The sequence below is a fragment of the Rhipicephalus microplus genome, chromosome 9 (assembly GCF_043290135.1).
Source record: "Rhipicephalus microplus isolate Deutch F79 chromosome 9, USDA_Rmic, whole genome shotgun sequence".
In the NCBI taxonomy this organism is placed as follows: Eukaryota; Metazoa; Arthropoda; class Arachnida; order Ixodida; family Ixodidae; genus Rhipicephalus; species Rhipicephalus microplus.
Window position 1 is genome coordinate 30,254,794 of NC_134708.1, and position 19,017 is coordinate 30,273,810.

The window sequence follows — 19,017 nt, forward strand, 5'->3', positions numbered from 1 at the left end:
TTTATCTCGCCTGCCAGCAGCCATTATTTTTCATACACCGGCGGCCAGTGCAGGGCTACTGACGATGATGTAGTAACAGCCGGTGTAACAACTGCGCATCGATTGCCAATAGAGGGACGTACACAGTCGACTGCCTTTATACGACGAACACTGTTTCATCGATTTCCCTTCCACAATGAATACTTACTCACGTACCAGCTATGTTAGGAAGCGTAATGGTGCGTGATGTTTGAAACGAAGCTCCCGGCATAACAATGATTTGTTAAGGCGCACGGCACTTTGTGAAATGAGTCTTTTATTTCGGTCAAACTGCGCGGTTAGACGGGACGCGAAGAAAGTAGCGAGGCAAAGAAGCGGACTTTGTTGATTCGCTTCTTTCGTCCGTCCCACCGCGTTGTTCGACAAAAAATGAATATTTACCAACTTACACAACAATTTACTGTGCTTGACCAAAATGAGCGTTTGCCTGTCAGAATCGAGCGCATATGGTACGCTTAAGTAGCCCATTATATATTCTATACACCGACACTGGCGTATACCTTTTTGCGTAAATATTTCTATATATGTATGTTCAATGTAGCAATTTTGCGGATGTAGCATGCGCCCACAACATTTGCCGCGTTTTTTGGAAGAAAGCAAGCCCGCGCGACTCTCTAGTGGAGTTCGTTTTCACCTTTATGCCCTAAGAAAAAAAAAAGGTGTCGTTTGACTCTCATTTTGCTGCTCATCTTCGACTCTCCTCTGCTACTCACTCTCAACTCCCATTTGCTGCTCTGACTTTCCGTCGCTACAGTCATGTTAGCCTCTCCTTTGCGGCTAATGTTTGACTCTCATTTTCTACTTTGACTCTCTTTTGCTACTAATGTTTGACACTCATTGGATACTCTGCTACTGTGACTCTCCTTTGTTTCGAACCCCCATAACATAAAAGAGTCAAACTAGGGAGAGTCTTATATTTGAGAGCTACATGATTACCAAAGAGTCAAACGTCGCTTTTTTTTTTTTCCTTTTTGAGTGAAATATTATGCTTCCATTTCAAAGCGTATAACCTTGTGACCCTTGGGACCCTTGTGAACTATCTTAATAGGTTTTACGCTCAGAACAGTGTGCGTCCACTTCGCTACTCCACATATGCTGCAAACACACACTATATACAGCTGCATGCGTAATCAACTTTAGTAATAATAGACGTGCTTGTAGACCAATATACGGGGCTATACCTGAGCGCGGTGAAATATCACGCGGTGCTATGCAGCGCGAGATCGCTTGTCACGAAATTACATGACCGATAAGAAATGGTAAAGATAAGGTGATAGTGACAGTCATTACCCTCATCTAACGTTCTAGCGGTTTCCCTACTAAGGCACTCTAAACAACTGAAACAGACCAATTAAAGTAAAAGCTCTACGTGCATCACTTCTACGAGACGCCATTGCCATTGCACGAATTCCCGCAAATTAAATCGTGCCTCCACGCTAGACAAATTGCTTCGTGTCAACCAGTCCACAAGTTTTTCCTCACACCTCGACATTATAAATTGCATCCTCATCCGTGCAAGTTGATTCGCAGTACAGCTGGAGTAAAATCTCATTTAAAAAAAAAAATGTCGATATAAACGCCCCAAAAACTGTCGCACCTCGCACGTGAGCTTATGCGTGGCACGTTTCCGGATACCTGGAAGAATCTCGAGCGTTACAAATTGCTCATCCCTCCCCTACGTCTCCGACGGAACCCGCTTATTGCTTTTTAATGTTTCTTTTGGTGGCGGGACCGAGACGCATATTAAATAAATATTACCGACACGGAAGCTATAAATAACATCTGCTCCGCTTTCCTTAGAGCATTCCGCGGCAGATTACGAGGACGTCGACAACGAGACCACCAATATGTATGTATGTATGTATATATATATATATATATATATATATATATATATATATATATATATATATATATATATATATATATATATATATATATATATATATAAACAGAGACAGAGAGGGGGTGACAAGCTGTGTGGGAAGGGGCCATGATTTGCTACTGCAGTAACACGACACGTGCGGGGACGGAATACTACCAATAAAGAGTGCGGATTTAAACAGTCTGTCTTTCAACGAAAAGCAAGCAAGAAAATATAGAGCTTGCGCATAAGTGAACCGTCGAAAGGAAGTACAAGGCAGCGCTATAAGGTCTGGTGGTGCGACAGGCCGGAAATGAAACCGAGGCGCCATTCCTGGTAAAACACACGAGGGGGTGGAAGTAGCAGTAGGAGTCGCTTCGCGGGGAGGCCATGTGCGGCGGAGCGTCTGTCTGCCGCGAACGAGATACTGTCGAAAACGAAGTAAAAAGGTCGAAGTATATGCCGTATATAGTCGCGTAACAGCCGCAGGTTTTCTACCGCGAGATTTTGTGGGAATTCGGGTCTACACGGAGAATAATACACAACTTTTTTTAAAGTGAAGGATGCGCGTTTTCAAAGGCGTGAACTGATCGTCGGCGTCGTGGGTCTCAACAAAAAATGATGCAAAGATCATCACGTGATTAAATCACCATATGACGTCGTCATGACGTCACATATCACAAGAATGTCTCATGGCACCTGGACGCTACTGCGGCGCCGCGATTAAGACAGATGAAGTCACATCACATGACCACGTTGGCACGTGACATAGTCGCTTGGTCAGAAGCGGGCCGATCACGAAGGCACTGCAACGCAACGTTACGTGCTCAAAGCTTGCAATGCCTGTGATCCCGGAGGCTGTGTGAAACTGGGTTGTGCGGAGAAATCTATCACATTTGATCAACACAATCGATTCAAAAGAATATCGCTTTCGCATTCCAGTTGTCTCTGGCAAATGCACAGTTGACCATTTGACTTCTTTGGGAGGTATTCCAAGACAAAGCCTGCGGCTATTACATGCGTGCGGCTATTACACGAGTATTCGCGGTAAGTGAAACGGAACGGGAATATTGAGATAGCAGAACGACGGCGTACGTAATAAAGTACCTCCGGTTTGGGATCCTTAGCTAGTCTGCCGGCTCGCAGACTTGTAGCTTGCGGAGTTGCGAGGAAAACCTCACCCGGCTGGGACGGATTAGAGGGGGCGCTTATCTCTAACATGACCCTGGTGGCGTGCGTCCTGAGCGACGAAGACGATAAAGAAGAAAATCAAAGAACGTGAAGCGGAGAGCAACCACGCCGAATAAAAACAAAAAAAAAAGAACGGATACGGTGACGACACCGCAGTGCTGACTTGTAAAAACGAGTCCTTTATTTATGCATGTATTAGTTTCAAGTTACATGTTAGTCGTTAGTACTGGTTCTTTACTGTCCTATGAAGGTTTTAGTTTTGGTGCCAGGGGTCCCTTAAAAAGACAAAGTGAACCAGTCAGCCAGTTTAGACATATAAGTTAAGTGTTCAGAACTAAATTATCATTAGTTTCGCGATTAATTATAGGGTAATTACGAGAAGGAATAAAAAGTGCAAAGTTTTATATGTTTTCAATTTTTCACGCTGAAGCATTTGTACGTGGGCGTAATCATGCGGCCACTAATTTCAAAGTCATTCTGAGCATTTTGGCGACATTGGTTAAAAACTTTCTGAAACTTGTGTCGTTCCTCCATTTCGTTATCGTTCCTTCTGGAACTTATGTGAAAACTGTTACTCCCTTAGAGCACAAATGCGAACAGTTTTTACCGATAAACGATTAAGTAGGCGCCAACAGACTCGGTGAAAATTTGAGACGTTGCGGTGACATGTTGCGCGAACGTAAACGCCTCTTCACCACCAGCGTCTTACTTTTGCAGTGTGGCAGCTTAGGCTAGTTGGTATGACATTATGATAGTTAAAGCGCAAGAACAGAACGACGACACAAAGTCGTGTCCTTCTTGTCTCTGTGTCGTCGTTCTGTTCTCGCGCTATAACTATCATCATTACTTCTGGCGTATTCTCACGTGCCTGGTGTCATCTCGATGAAACAGCGTTGTTTTTTTTTTCTTATCAACAGCGGTATTCTAATTATCTAACATGAGAGAGACAAATTTATCTAGTTGCCCTTTGGCGATCATAGTGCCAGAATTCACTACACTCACCTTCGTAGAGAACTGTACGCTGTCCGCTTTGCCAGCTGGAACGTATTAAGCAACGATATTGCACGACTCAGTTGATTTCCGTTTTTAGATGCGGAAGCATCTTATACTCGCGCCTTGTAGTGCGCCGTCCGCGCCGTCCGCGCCGTCCGCACCGCTTCTCGAACATTCGACAGCTGACGCGCGCGCATGCGCCGTCGCGCCGTCGCCCACTCTTCCACCATCTGTGCATCCCTTCCTCCTCTACACACCGCGCGCGCTTCACTCCTCCACCATCTGTGCACCCTTCCTCCTCTACACACCGCGTTCGACATCTACAATTCTCCTGATTCTCCAGTGGACGCGCATGTGGCGTCGCGCTTCGAGAACATTCAACAGCTGACAGTGCATGCGCCGTCGTGCTGTATATATACTCAAGGTCTGCGCTCGCTCGCTCAGTTGCCGCTCGTCGGTTGGTTTGTACGGCGCGTCGACGTCCAAGGTCGCGGTGAAATGAATTCCAACGAATCCACAAACACAATGATCGACGTCCCTTCGACCAGCGCCGCCCTTTCGCATACGTGTGTACGTGTTCACTCATTTAACACCCCCTCCTACAACCACGTTAACCAATTTAGCCATCGACCCAAGTAAGTCGCAATTTAACACCCCATTTCACAACCACGTTAACCAATTTAGCCATCGACCCAAGTAAGTCGCACTTTAACACCCCGTTAACCAATTATATGGTCCGCATCCTCCTCAGTGTTCCCCCGAGGGAAGCTGCGGGCAATTTTTTTTTCTCCTTGTGCACCCAAATTGAGTTCGTGACTGCGCGCAATGACCAACGGTCGTGGGTGTGTTTCCTTCGCCCTCTCCTGAAAGGGCAAGCTGTAATGGACGCCAGCGTCTTTACGCACCTATTACCGGAGACGCACCGACCGCAAGACCACTTAGGGTACCCAACCTACTATTCTGCGTTCGTATTCCGGTTTGTTTGCTTTTTCGGAGCAACGATCCACGTGGGAGGTCGACGGTTCGCGTTGAGGGAACGCAGACTCGTTCAACATTTCCGAATTGAGTCATGAGGTCCCATAGTTCGGGTTCTATCACACCTGATTAGGCGGATAGTCTGTGGTCGGACCTTTCTGATTCATTGAGTATACGCACGCCACCCCTAGCACAGCCATGGGAAGGGGTTCAAACCATTCCCATTACCAGTAGTGGGGTGAGGAATAAGGACCCAGCCCCCTCCGAAATCTCGATAGAAGGGCTGTTTTAAATTAATTTATTTATGAATATAGATGTTTTTTTTCACACATGAAGCCTTCGGCAAGTGTACTCCCCCCAAAAGTAAATAATTACGAATGGGCAAAGCTAGGTCTGAAGGTCCATGATGTCCACGTTGAAGTTGCCGACTAGTACAAAGGGTTTGTGCTTCTATGTGTTCAGTCACAATTACGATTGGTATTAGTGTATTGGTAAACCTTTTATTTGATGTCTCACATATGCTAGTCGAGCACCTTCTCTTATAATGTGAACTGACTGGCAAAGTGACATTAGAGGTGGACGGGAAAGCTTGGTGCTAAGGTCCATAATGTGCACGTTGAAGTCGCCGACTACTATGAAGGGTCTGTGCTCGTAGGCGTTTCATATCGTTTCGTCACAATTATGATTGTTGCTCGTCTAAACGTTTCTTTTATTCACACACACCCCTTTGTGTCACCTATAGTGATAGTTTTTAACCACCACGACAACAAACAGTGAGCGTCGACAACAAAGCTAAGTCCCAAGGTCGATAATGTGTACGTTGAATCCACCGACTATACGGAAAATTCATTTGTGCATCTATGTGTTTTGTATTGTCCCAGCACGTTCGCTTCGAGGCTGTGTTCCAGTCTGGTAGCCTACTTCTGACACATCCCCATAAAATGTTTTCCAGGGTCACCCTGGGCCCAGAAAAGTCACGGTTGTCTTCTCGGGCCTGCATTTTTTGGCATAGTAAAATTTTGGCGCGGCTCGGGATATTCTTAGAAGTGTGGCAGCTTGGGCTAGTTGATATGACATGACGATAGTCATGACGTGAGAACAGAACGACGACACAACGACAAAACAAAGACAAGAAGGACACGAAGGACACGAGCGCTCGTGTCCTTCCGAGTCCTTCTTGTCTCTGTGCCGTCGTTCTGTTCTCGCGCTATAGCTATCGGTATATTCGTTTACAGCCTCCCGGTATCTCATAAACAAACGAAAAGTGATACCTGCGATACGATTCTCGCCGCAGATAGCTAAATGACGCAACTAGGCCGGTAGGACCACGTGAGTCTTTATAATCTCGTGCCAGTTCGTAACTTGCACGCAAAGTAAAGCAAAACGCAAAAACAAAACTGAACGTGAGGCCACTGACAGTGATGGACACCTTGCGGTCAATGAGGGGACGTGCATACAACCTCGTTTTGGCGAAAGTGGAGCTCGGGAACAAGTCGCGAACGACACGTCGCTTGTACTTTAAAGACCTGCACTTCACCAGATGTCGCGAGTTCGTGGCGGTACGCTAGTTTCAAGACGCGACGTTATACTGCATAGGGGGGCGGCGTTGAATAAGTGACGCGTCTGGATAAAGAAGCCCGCTAATGGCCGCAGCCGCGACGCGTCTTTTTACACGCTCGTTACACCAGGGAACGAACCACATCGGAGAGGGCACACGCACGGCCGTTGGACACATTATTTCTCCACCTCGGGCTAACGACTACGTGGGAGGTCGACGTCTCTAGTATAGAGAGACGAGAGAAGAAAGGGCGAGGGGGCGCAAGCTCGGAGACAACTTGCACGCCGGTACCACCCGCACGTCCGTCCATCCGCGTGCTAGCGCGCGTCGACGCTGTTCTCTATAGTTCTGGCAGCTCGTTAGCGGAGCCAAAATGGCTTCCCGCACGTTCGGCGCTCTTGGAGAGGGTGGGGACACGTCAGTGCCCTAACGTTGCTACTCTCCCCTTCCACCTGTCTCTCCATCTTTCTCTAACAGACATGCACAACGTACAGGAACGTAGCGGTACTAAAGCTACCCGGTGGTCCCGTACAGAGCATGTGCGTACCTCCTGGAATGCGCGCAGGTCACGGACAGCTTGCCATGTGACATCGTGGAAGCCATGCTGGAGCTATCGATTCGACCGACGAATATCAATGCTAGAGCCTTCGGCCCTTCCTACGTGTCATCTTAGGTGTCTTTGTGAAGTAACCTGTAAGTTTTTTTCGGTGAAAGAATATGTTTTCTCGAACTTACCCGCGTTCTTGATACTACAGCGCTCCATAAACTTCTCCAGTCAAACTCTTCGCTAAAAGTCGCGCATTAGGCCCCACAGGTACGCAAGCTCTTGCGTTCTTTTGTATCGGCTGGTGTGCGCAAGAGTGAAAAGAGAGTACAAAAGATTACGAGCACTTGCGGCCCTCAGGGCTACAGGTCTCCCGCGCTAAATCTGTCTATTGTGAGCGAGCTTCTACATAGATGCGAGTAATATTACTTATACGCACTCTAGCTACGCGTTGAAGTTCTCGCGTTCCTAGCCACAACGGGTCGGCCGACATTCTTCCCACTGTGTACAGAAGGTCAAAGGTTACCGCCCAGACATCGTACGTAACTTGTTTTCCGACGAAAGGTAGGTGCTGTCCGTGGCGGGGATTCCCCGTTTGCCGCAGACGCTGGAGAATAGCGAGGATAACTTGTACCCTCCATGATTTTGTTTACGTTAATTTGCCTGCAGCACTTACTAAAGGGAGCTCGGGCGCTAATGTCTATGGGAGCTGCAAAGCATGGCGCTTCAGCGAGCAATGAAATGGTGGGTAGTACAAAAATTGGCCTAGTCTTCGTTCTTCTGACACCGTTCGGCTTTGTGGGGCCTGAATTCGCCATATTCAAATGCTCAGCAAAGCATAGTTCAACAAAGGTTCAGCAGTTGTACTTTCTTTACTAGCTTGACTGGCTTTTTTAGATTGACCAATTCAAATCAGCAGACAAAGTTTAGAACGATCCGTTCTTCCAGTTGAAACAAGAGCCAAAGACCACAATAAACAAATTCACAAATTCGTTTGAAACCGCAAGCGCAAATACTAGGCAAATATGTGCACTACGCCCATCATTCCCATGGTCGCTGAATGATTTCAGCGTCAGAGTTACCTCTAGTAAATTTAAGAAACTATATTTCTGTATACACCATAAGTGAAAAAACAAACAAACCTAGAGAGTTACCTATGGACTCACCTTAGATGCTTTGAAGGCAAAAGCCATTCTGTTTTTTTTTGTTCTTTAATTATTTCTTCTTAGTCAATGTTTGGACCATACCCCATCTCTCTCTGAAGGGTATATGTACCTAGAATAATTTTGCACTGCCTCTGAGATCAGAGGCATTCGAGATCGGGCATGCAATGCCTCCGAGATCGGAGGCATTGCAAGCCTTCGCACATTATCACGGTTTTGAACTGCTGCCGCGATGGGCGAACCTAGGCGCTTTCAAGATTGCAAGCATTGTATCCCCAAAACTTTCAACCACCTCACTTAAACTGAAAGCACGTTTTCAAGTTTTATTTAATGCGAAGCATTTCCTAGCAAACTTCGGCGATCGATCGATCGATCGATCGATCTATCTATCTGTCTATCTGTCTATCTATCTATCTATCTATCTATCTATCTATCTATCTATCTATCTATCTATCTATCTATCTGTCTGTCTGTCTGTCTGTCTGTCTATCTATCTATCTATCTATCTATCTATCTATCTATCTATCTATCTATCTATCTATCTATCTATCTATCTATCTATCTATCTATCTATCTATCTATCTATCCGCCTACGACTTTTAGCTCTCCTGACCGTTTATATAATGGTATCGATACCATACCCGGAATGGCATAACATATATATATATATATATATATATATATATATATATATATATATATATATATATATATATATATATATATATATCCGTGCACTCGGCTTAATGTTAGCATTCAAGAACTTCTGGTTGCAAAAGTTCATTTGATGACCCCAACCAACTATGACAATCATCGTGATAGTATCAGAATAGGAGACGTAAAAATTCAAAGTGCAATTTAATTTACACGGACAGCTCAGGCATTGATAGGTTATTGGGGTCGGATTAAAAAAAAAAACAAGCGAAGAGAAGCACCAGTTCAAACGTGCTCGTTGAACACTGATACCGTATGTAAATCATGGGATCCACCTACTTAGATTGCCGGGCTGACGAGATATTACGTGGCAGCACGTTCCGGGCTAAGGTAGCCCTTAGATATGCGAGAAGATACGGAATTAAAATTTAAAAAAACGATAAGAAACAGGAAAATGGAAACAACGTGAAAGCAATTTATTAGACCGGATAACAGTGCACGTTTTCTTAAAAGGAGTGAGTCGTTTCCACTTCAGAGCAAAGCGGTCGTTGGCGATATATTCACTTATACGAGCCCATTGGGAGCAATGTCTTGAGAAGGCAGAGTAAGGGGAGCGAGTGAATGAGAGATGCGTATACTTGTCTCGGAGCACGAAGCCGTGAAATACGCCTGTTGAATCGTACATAGATATACGCACGCGGCACTATTGCTGCAGAAGGCGTGAGCATGAGATGTAATCGGCCACAGACCAACCCTATCTGCGCACGTGCGACCTCCAACCCGTACACACACACACATGCAACACTATGGGAGCTGAATGCTTGAAGGGCTCGGAAGATGCTCGACGTAAAGAAAGAAAGAAAAGAATTGGGGACCTCTGGCGCTATCGGGTAAATATGGGCGAGCGAACATTGGATGTTCTTTCTTTCTTTTTCCTTTCTTTTCTTTTTCCGTCTTTTTTTTTTCTCTACAGCTTTATTTGTTTGTTTCTTTTTATCGCATTGCGCAATGCACTATCCTAACCGCTTCCTTCCTCCATGCCGGGAATCAGACCTTCAACCACACCCTAAACCAGTTTGCACCCTTAAGGGTGCTTTGCCATGTCTATAACTAACACCCTACCATAAGGGTGTTTTGAAAAACCGAAACACTCACGTCATGGGTGTTTCAAAACACCCGCGACATTTGTGTTTTGGTTTGTCATAACACCCTTAACGTAGGGTGTAAAAATATAAAAAACACCCACGACATGGGTGTTTTCAGTGGCGCTGCCACCAAAATCTGACTCGTTACAAGCGACAAGACATGAATTCAGCGCAGTATATGAGAGACGACGTGACTGCGAGATCCGCAACACGCATCGTTAGTAGACGTTCCGTGTACGACGAAGTAAAACAGTGGGGGAGAGTGGGGGGAGGGGGTGGTAGTGCCGCAATGGCGCGAAGGACAGCCGGATATGACTTTCTATATGTGTATATTATGCCGCGGAAGGCAAAGGCAAGGCGGATATAGAACAGGGAGATGGAAGGATGAACGAAGTCTCCGCTTCCGTAACGAAACGCGGAAATTCGTTACTGGTTTGTGGCATCTGCGGTTGTTTTCGTGTTCATTTTAACGTTACAGGGCTCTCTTCGCCGCAATTCCAGCGTCAACTTTGTCGGTTATGAGCAAAAAAATCTGCTTTGACCCTGGGCGAGATTTTAAGACAGACGCAAGTAAATAGATAATTGAAACAATCATTGAGATTTCGATGCTGCTAATTCGGACACTGAGCGCAGATTCATGTTGGCGCGACTCGAACTATGTTTCACGCTTCGGCTTTGCGCAAGCTTTTGATTACTCCACAAATATTACTTTTTTATTTAATTAGGATCACCACCGGCAAAATCCTTATTCGTCTTCTTGTGGGTGATTGAGGTACCCACGACTCATCTGTAAGGTATTATGTAGACTTTCTTGAAACTGCGTGTGGCTGATGACGATGAAGCATTGTGGCTGAGCACTTTTCGGTGTGTGGGAAGCTTTGAAAAAAAAAAAAACACACACACACACACAGTTGTAGTGCAATCAGTATTGTGTGATGCCTGGTGGTTCTTCTACTCTTCTGCTACGCTATATCGCAAAGGTTAATGACCGACATGACGCGTCGGTATAGGGTTTTCTCACAAACGAGTTTATAGCAACAACTTGCATTGTATATACTTTCGAAGGCGAAACTCGCGCATCCAACAAGTTTTCTTTTCATTGTTTTTCGCGTCTCCGCTAGCAGGGCAAAATCTCTGCAGGGTGGTAGACACACACAAAATGTACATCATCAGGGGCGTCGTCAGTCTTATTAAAAATTCAGTTGTTTTACATAATAATTAATACTGCAAGTCGTATCACCCCTCCCTATCAACAGCAATCGCGCGCTTGTCACAATGCGTCAATCTCGCGTCCCGTACGCGTTCTAGGCCAAAGTTTCTCTCAACCCCGAGTGAAATATCATGCTGTGGGGCAGATGCCTTCGTAGCCATCTGTAAAAATAAGAAAGGGTGATTGTGTTGCATCATTTGACCGGCGTGTTATAGGCTAAACGGCTGCTATAGTGTCATTTCAATAAATGTCGTGCTGGAACGAGTCAAAGTTTTTTATTAGGCATTATTTCTTGCTGTTTGGAAATCGTGCTCACAATCCGTCACCGTGCGTCCTGGAACATCTGTGCGGTGCTTCGGTCCACTGGTCTTTTTGTGCACGTACAATATAAGCATGCAAAATACAAACACAAAAGAACCTAGTGCGCAGGCATGGTACGTATAGGTAAAGTACGTTGCCCGAAACCGCTGCGAATCGCCCGTGAGATGATTGCGAAACAAAAACAAAACAACAATAAAAAAACTCCGCGTCATAGATGCCCCTGTCGATCAAAGTGGTCACGCATGCGTTGATTAACACGCAACAGTACGGCGTTTAGCAGCTGTTTCCCGGGTCACGACCGAAGCATCCATCCGGGGTGCACGAATACCTTAATCTCTATTTTTGATCATACAGCGAAAAACAACAACAACAACAACAACAACAACAACAACAACAACAACAACAATGTATGAAAGGCTGAAAAACATGGCTCGAGTCACGACTTATGTGAGGATGCGGTTAAACAACGGTGCAGGCCGACACGGAAAAGAAAACGAACGACAAACAAACGAAGGCGTAAGAACGCAACTTGTTTGGCAGCATGAAGTTTCGGTTGGCTGCGCGTTATTTATTATCTCTTAATTATAACGTTTCACAAGCTTCAGCAGCTATTGTGTCTGCTGAACTTACCCCAAATATATTTATTGGCAACCACGGTTTTATTACGTGTTTATTTTGTTCAGCTTTATTTTTGCAGGCTGTAGCCACGCTTGTCTTTTGATGACAGGATTTTGAAGTTGCCTTGTTGGCGATGCGTAAATATTTGCGTAGCACGAAAATTTGACACTGGGCAAGCGTTTCTTCTCGTCTTCATCCCTTTTCTTGTTTTGTGTCAAGCTATTGCTCAACGCAAACAGTTACACTTTTGAAGGAGTCGTCGGTGTAATTGCTCATCACGTCTAGTCAATACCATACTGAAGGTCAGGAAAAAAAGAAGAGAAACAATTCCATCCTACTTATTGAAAATCTCTAGGCAAAGGAACCACAACGTTCAGTTGCTAATGTAGGAAGGATGTTTAGGCATTCAGAGCTGCGAATAAGATATAGTATCTGGGAGCTTAGTCAGGCAAGGAATGACCATCTCAGATTGTGTGAAAAACAAGCAGCATGACTTCACTTACCCTGAGTACCACAAAATCCATGCTTGACTTTTTGTTGTTTTTTATCCCAGTTACTCGCTCCTCCGGGGAGTAGACCAGCTCCTAGCAAAGTCGATGCAAATCCAATCTGTGGCGTTGAAGATTCTTCACTACCGAACAAATACCTCCTCTGAGATGAGTGAAAATCCGGCAGTTTGTTTTGCGTTCGTCGAAGCGAAACCCACACAACCGCGCACGCCGCTTATCAGTTTTCCACACTGACCAGCTGTAACGTTAGGCCACTTCCGATCGCGCAGGAAAAGAAGTTAGCACCGCAAACTGCGCAAGGTCTGTCGCGATGAAAATACCGAACTCGTCGGCACGCGCACGAAATTTCGCGTAGCCCACCAGCCCACGGCGTGCGATCAAACGAATCACCACTCGCAAAAAAACACAAATTGTTGCACTCGCTCCCGGCGAACACAACCCGAGCGCCACAATGGTCGATTCCGCGGCAAAAACACACTCGCAGTGCCCACAGATCACGTCACGCTGTCGCACAACAACTTCATGACGACGGTAGCAGTAACACAAGTGGAGAACGACAGCCAGCAAACTGGCCCGCCACAACACCGACCGAAATTCCAACAGCAGATGACGCCCCCTCTTCCAACTTTTGCCCGGAACCAAACTACGCCGGGACCTTCGGACCAAGTTGAAAAGATCGACCAAATCCGAAAGGAGTCTAGCAGACGACACCTTCGAAGCAGACGTTCCTACTTTCAGCCAACGAGGTGCGCAGCGCCCACCCTCTCAACGACCAATAAAGAAACAAAGCGCGAACAGAAAACAGGCGCGTGGTGGCGTTTGAAGAACGCACGCCGCGCACCGCACAACGCAGACAGCCGCTAGCGCTGCTTTCGCCGCGTTTCTGACGCGCTTCTACGAACGATCTCGGCTGCACGCGCATCCCCTCTCCCACCCTGCCGCTCAAGTCCTCTCTCCATTCCTGCTCTCCATCCCTGGACGCGCTCCGTAGCCTCCTCCTCAGCCTTGAATCGCAACAATCATCTATCCACCTCTCTCTGCTTTCCCCTTTCCCATTGCTAGAGAGAGAAAGCGAGCGCTAACAACGTGCGAGCAACGGGGAAACAAGACCACGTGACTCTCTCTCTTTCTCAATCTTCATCTATTCAGCTCCACCTCTTCGCTTCCTCTGCCTCCTGCCCTTCGAGTCTGTCGCGGGTTTTCCTCCTCTTCCGCTGAAGTTTCAGTGGGAGAGAGACAGATGAAGGGCCGTACGTCGAGGGGTGAGGAGGAACGTGGTTTTTTGGTGGGAAGGAGGGGGTCAGGGCATGTGGCGCTCTTGAACTTGCTTTTGGAGAACTCCGGTAGCCGCGGAAGCAGTTAGGATTTGGGGTTGCCCGGCTGCTGACTTGGTGGGGGAAGTTGAACGGCGACGCGTCTTTTCGATGTCGAACGGCTCTGATCACTGAAAATAGAACGCGCGCTTACGGGTTTCTGTGATACAGCAGCGACCTCCGTTGCTTCATCTCTCTCGCTCTCTTTTGTTTAATCGGAGTTCAGTTCAGTTTAGTTTGTTTACCTTAAGATATTACCGTACGCGGCTTTGCGTAATAATGGGGTAGTGGCTTTACAGTATCGAACGTTATTTGAGCACTACGTAGTTAATTTCAATATTATTTATTATAGGCGCAAGAGAAACTCGGTAATCTCATTAACAGGTAATGAGCCTTTCTGCTGCCGAGAGAACGGTAATATGTTTAGCGATGATATTTGGGAAACCTATACGGGCGGCTGTCCCAGACATCACTTTTTTATAATTACATGTTGTTGAATGAAAGACGGGCTCCCAATGGCTCCAACGTCAGAAGGGAGGCCGTACCAGTCCCCGGCTGCTGGTGAGATCAACGAGGCACAGAACTTAGTAGTTAAGCACGTGTGCGTGTGACCAGGGGCTGATGAAAGGTGTGGCGAGAAATGCGTGCAGCGCGTATGATGTATGGTTCTCGATTAAGAGCACTGTAAAAAATAACTTGTGAAAGAGCACAGGTGTTTTAGTACGTCTGCGACTACAGAAGCAAACATCGATGAGACAGCTGAAGTACGGAAGTCACGTGAGTACAGTGACGATATGAGTAACGAAGGAGTCGAGCGATGTTGAATTCAGTTCTGTACAGCGGGAATGATAATAAGGGTGATGCTAAAGAGACAGAACCTATTTCTAGGAGCGAGCAGCACTCGTGGAAATTATTTAGAGACTGCACTTTTGTTTTAGTGATCAGATAGCATATGCCTCGACCAAACAGTGGCGATTTTAATATATCTGCGCCACTGTTATAGACGTGTAAGTACTGAATCAATGGTTATGTATCAAGCACTCTTAATCTCTTCGATTTTATTTGTCACTATTGCGTTATGTTTCTCGAATATGTGTCTTTAGTGAGCATATTCTGGGTCATGCGTGACAGAACATATTGTCAATTTTAGTCCTAGTATGCGAATGGACATCGCATCTCTATGTTCACCTTTCGATGTCAAAGATCAGTGTTCAGTGAATCCCGGAGTGTTTAACATATGCGAAGTGTCTTCAAGGAGAGGGTGGGGTGGGAGGAGAACCACCGAGAACTATAGGCCTATTTCATATTTGCAAACAACAGTAGGCACCATCGGCATACTGAGGTGCTTGTAGCGTTGCGTATAGGCTCCGCCCAGCACAAAGCTTGCCACTACATTTTATGATCACGTGACAGTGGGATCAGTAGCTGCAAAGCTACCTCCGAGCACAGCGCGTTGGGGAACCTCACACGTGGAAAACATAACTAGAAATGAATAGAAACAACATAGACACAACTAGAAATGCATTTCGTGCATGAGCCTTGCCAAAAGTGGAATAAATTGTTTTGTTAAAATTACTCAAACTTATACGAAGTTTTGGTACAATAAATAGTACTACATACGCGTGAATAAAAGCAGAGTTTTCCTTATACAAATGAAAATAAAAACACACACACAGGATTCCTGTGCATTCACCTAGAACTAATCGAAACCAAAAGCACTCTTCTTCTCAGTCGACGTATTGATAATCACCCCTTTCTCCCTTCCGAAAGCTTTCTGCATTTTATCTGGTTTTGCACGACCTCCGTAATCAGACCACCTTTCACCAAGTGTCGGTGCTGTGTAATGAGGGCATCGTGGAATGTCACGATATAGGTATACGTTGTTCTAGTTCGCCTAGAAGCCACTCAACAAACAGCAACCACCTTGTCAGTAGCATTCTTACAGATCGTGTCACCATGCGCAACGGGATATAAGACTCGCTTCTACGTTTGGACGTCATAATTCGTCACGTCACGTCATAAGGACGTTGTATACTGCCGGCACACAATTTGGCTGTCGGTGACGCCTTTATTACGTCATATGGTGACGTCATCAGGTGATGAATCTTTTTTTGCATGACATCGTGTTGATGAATCCACACAGTGTCTGTTCTCGTGTTTGATGACCCATCCAAGGCTTTCGCCTCAATGAGGTAGCAGTCGCACCCTTCGCGCTTGACCCATGTGTATAGTTTGTTCTATAGATCACCTAAGGGCCAGTCAACCAACAGCAACCACTGCTTTAGTAGCGGTGCTGTAGATCGCGTCACCAGGCGTAACGGGATTCAAGCCACCCCTCCGCGTCATCACGTCACACTTCGTCTCTTTTATGAGCACAACGAGAGAAAATTAAAAACACCCAGAGCACACCGTTCTGCAGCATAGCGAGCGTGTTTTTGACGGCGTCAACAGTGGCGCCGTGACGTGTTTGCCCTGAACACGAAACGCTCCTTGGGGCGCAAGAGGGCGGTTAGCGAAGGAACAGCGGGGTCTCAATTCGACAGCCGAGCACACACGCCCCCTGCCGGACAGGGCAATCAAATCAGCCGGTGGATGGACGGAGGACAAATGAATAGGGGAAGGCTCCCCACGAACGCTCTATGGAGGGTTGGCGTGGTTCATTCCAACAGCTTGCCTGAGGCTAGGTCGGCCACAACTAGGGTATATGACCGTATACATCCCTCTTACTGCCCCTATGTTTTTGGACTAGCGCTCATTGGTGGTAAGAGCTCATCGATGTTTTGCTGTGTCTCGTTGAGCGTATATTGTATATTCCGGATATTTACGCCCTTACAATTTCTCACAAATAATTCTACATATAAGACACTTTAGCACCGACACCTTGGGCATTTAAGGTATATAGCCTTAGATGCCTCATCAAACACGAAAAGGCACCATGAGCATTAACTCGGCTAATGCAAATGATGACAACTATATGATGTTATCATGATGACACGCAATACGACGTCACCACCTGACATGACCGCTTCGTCAAGGGTGGGCTGATCACGGAGGTCATTTGGCAAAGAAAACAAGGTGGCTTTCGCCTTTCAGTCAGCTTAGAGAGAGAGAGAATAAGAATTAAAAAAAGGCAGGGCAGGGTAACCATGGCTGAGCCTGTTGGGCTACCATGCACCGGGGAGGGGGTAAGGAGAATAAAATTGAGAGAGAAAGAAGGAGAGAAATGTCACTCATGCCATTGACAAAAAGGCAGCTATGCGAGTTTCACCCTTGTCTTAATCAAATGAGCACATTCGTTGCATTAACTTGTATGCGCGGTCCCATCGACTCAAAATCTTGCCGATGGTGAAGTCATGATGGTGCCGCAAGGCTTGCGAGAACTGGAGTGTTGTGTCACGCAGTTGGAAAGCGCGTCAAGCTCTCGGTGTCGGCACCTTACTCAGCAGAACGCACATAACACTCACCAGGGTGCTAACTATGCATGCCGATAAGTTGTCCTTCGTCCGTCAAGTTATGAGGTACCGATGAAGTGTCCCTCACTGTCGAAGTCTGATGCCTCTCATCAGGCGCATGTATAACTTTAGGAGTTCGGGCCAAGCGTCACTTGCGTTGCTGGTAGAGGCACCACTGTCATTTGAGAAGGCTGCGTTCGGACTGGGCAGTAAATAATGAATTGTCAGCTTCACTGCTAGAAGAAGCACCTTTGTTCTTAGAAGCGACAGCGCTTGGCCCGTGTGGGGTAGGTGGAGGTGGATTTGTATGTACATGGTTTGCGAAACGACGAGGCTTTTGGAAGCTTTGGTGCAGTGCCGGCGATGGAACCGTCATCGCGTTATGGATGCAGCTACTTCTGAGTGTGAAACGCCTTCCCCTTCATGGAAGGAAGAAGGGGGGCGAGGCCGTGCGAAAATTTGAAACCAGCTTAGACCAATGTTCTAACCCCTGTAACTTCCTTAATATATCACGTATTCTCAAAATTCTTGTGGCAACATGTTCGCAAAGAAAAACTGCACATATATCTCCTTTTTAAAAATTTTTGGACCTCAGGGCTGTTTACTGGCCCTTTAAAAATTTGTACCGATATCTGGGAAAGTGCATCCTAAGTGGTGTACATTTAGTAGACATGTTTAGGTGTACATATCACTACTCTTGTGGCATATCGCCACATGAGTGGCGATATGCCATCAACGAAGCGTCAATCTTGAGTATAAGTTTTATGCTATATTTATGCCTTAGTAAATTGATTCTTCATTTTTTACTTCTACATCACTGTTCGATTTGGCGCACTGTACTAGGATTATTACGTGTTCATTTATTCATTTTTCGCACGTGTGCCGATTAATTTAGAGATCTTTTTTCATTAACCACTTCTACGCGTATTCTTTTTCTGATTTAGATGCCAGGTTTAGTTATAATCTGGGGCTTTACGTCCCAAAAACTCGACATGATTATGAGAAACGCCGTTGTTATGGGTGGCGGTAATGTTTACCCCCTCATGTTCCTAAACGTGCGCGAATGTCACACAGTACACGGGACTCTACCATTCAGCTTCCATCAAAATGCAACTGCCATGGCTGGTATCGAACCCACAACTTTCAGGTCAGCACGATTCCCGGTTTCGCCTGACCGCAGCATGGTGGAAAACGTGGTGTTGTCGTGACGCAGCCTTGTTTTTTTCAATTTTTAGCTGTCACCCGCAAGAGTTCTTTCCTACGCGTATATATGATTACCGTCACAAATTCATTTCCGATGGTTGTGCCTTGGGCTCGACTCTCTGACCGTACTACGCCGAAATCAAGGGGGGTGAGAGGAGCATTGTCCTTTGCTTCTGGACTCTGCGCATTTTATCGTTGATGCGAAGCTCCGCTATACACTTATCTTTACTGTTGCTTAACACATAACTTCTTTTTTTTTGTTGTT

At 46.1% G+C, this 19,017-nt stretch overlaps 1 protein-coding gene and 1 long non-coding RNA gene across 3 annotated transcripts in view; one reads left to right on the top strand and one right to left on the bottom strand.

Annotated features, from left to right (window-relative positions):
- The window catches only part of LOC119164959 (E3 ubiquitin-protein ligase PDZRN3-like), a 167,239-nt gene extending 153,460 nt beyond the window's left edge, over positions 1 to 13,779 (bottom strand). The window contains exon 1 of one of the 2 annotated variants that reach the window (XM_075873406.1): positions 12,779 to 13,779. In XM_075873406.1, coding sequence (XP_075729521.1) covers positions 12,779 to 12,799 — 21 coding nt within the window. In that variant the 5' untranslated portion in view covers positions 12,800 to 13,779. The remainder of the gene's footprint in view (positions 1 to 12,778) is intronic. The other variant, XM_037417157.2, reaches the window with a different exon arrangement.
- LOC142771647 (uncharacterized) overlaps positions 1 to 19,017 on the top strand; it is a 315,367-nt gene that overhangs the window by 181,761 nt on the left and 114,589 nt on the right. The gene's annotated exons all lie outside the window — the stretch shown is intronic.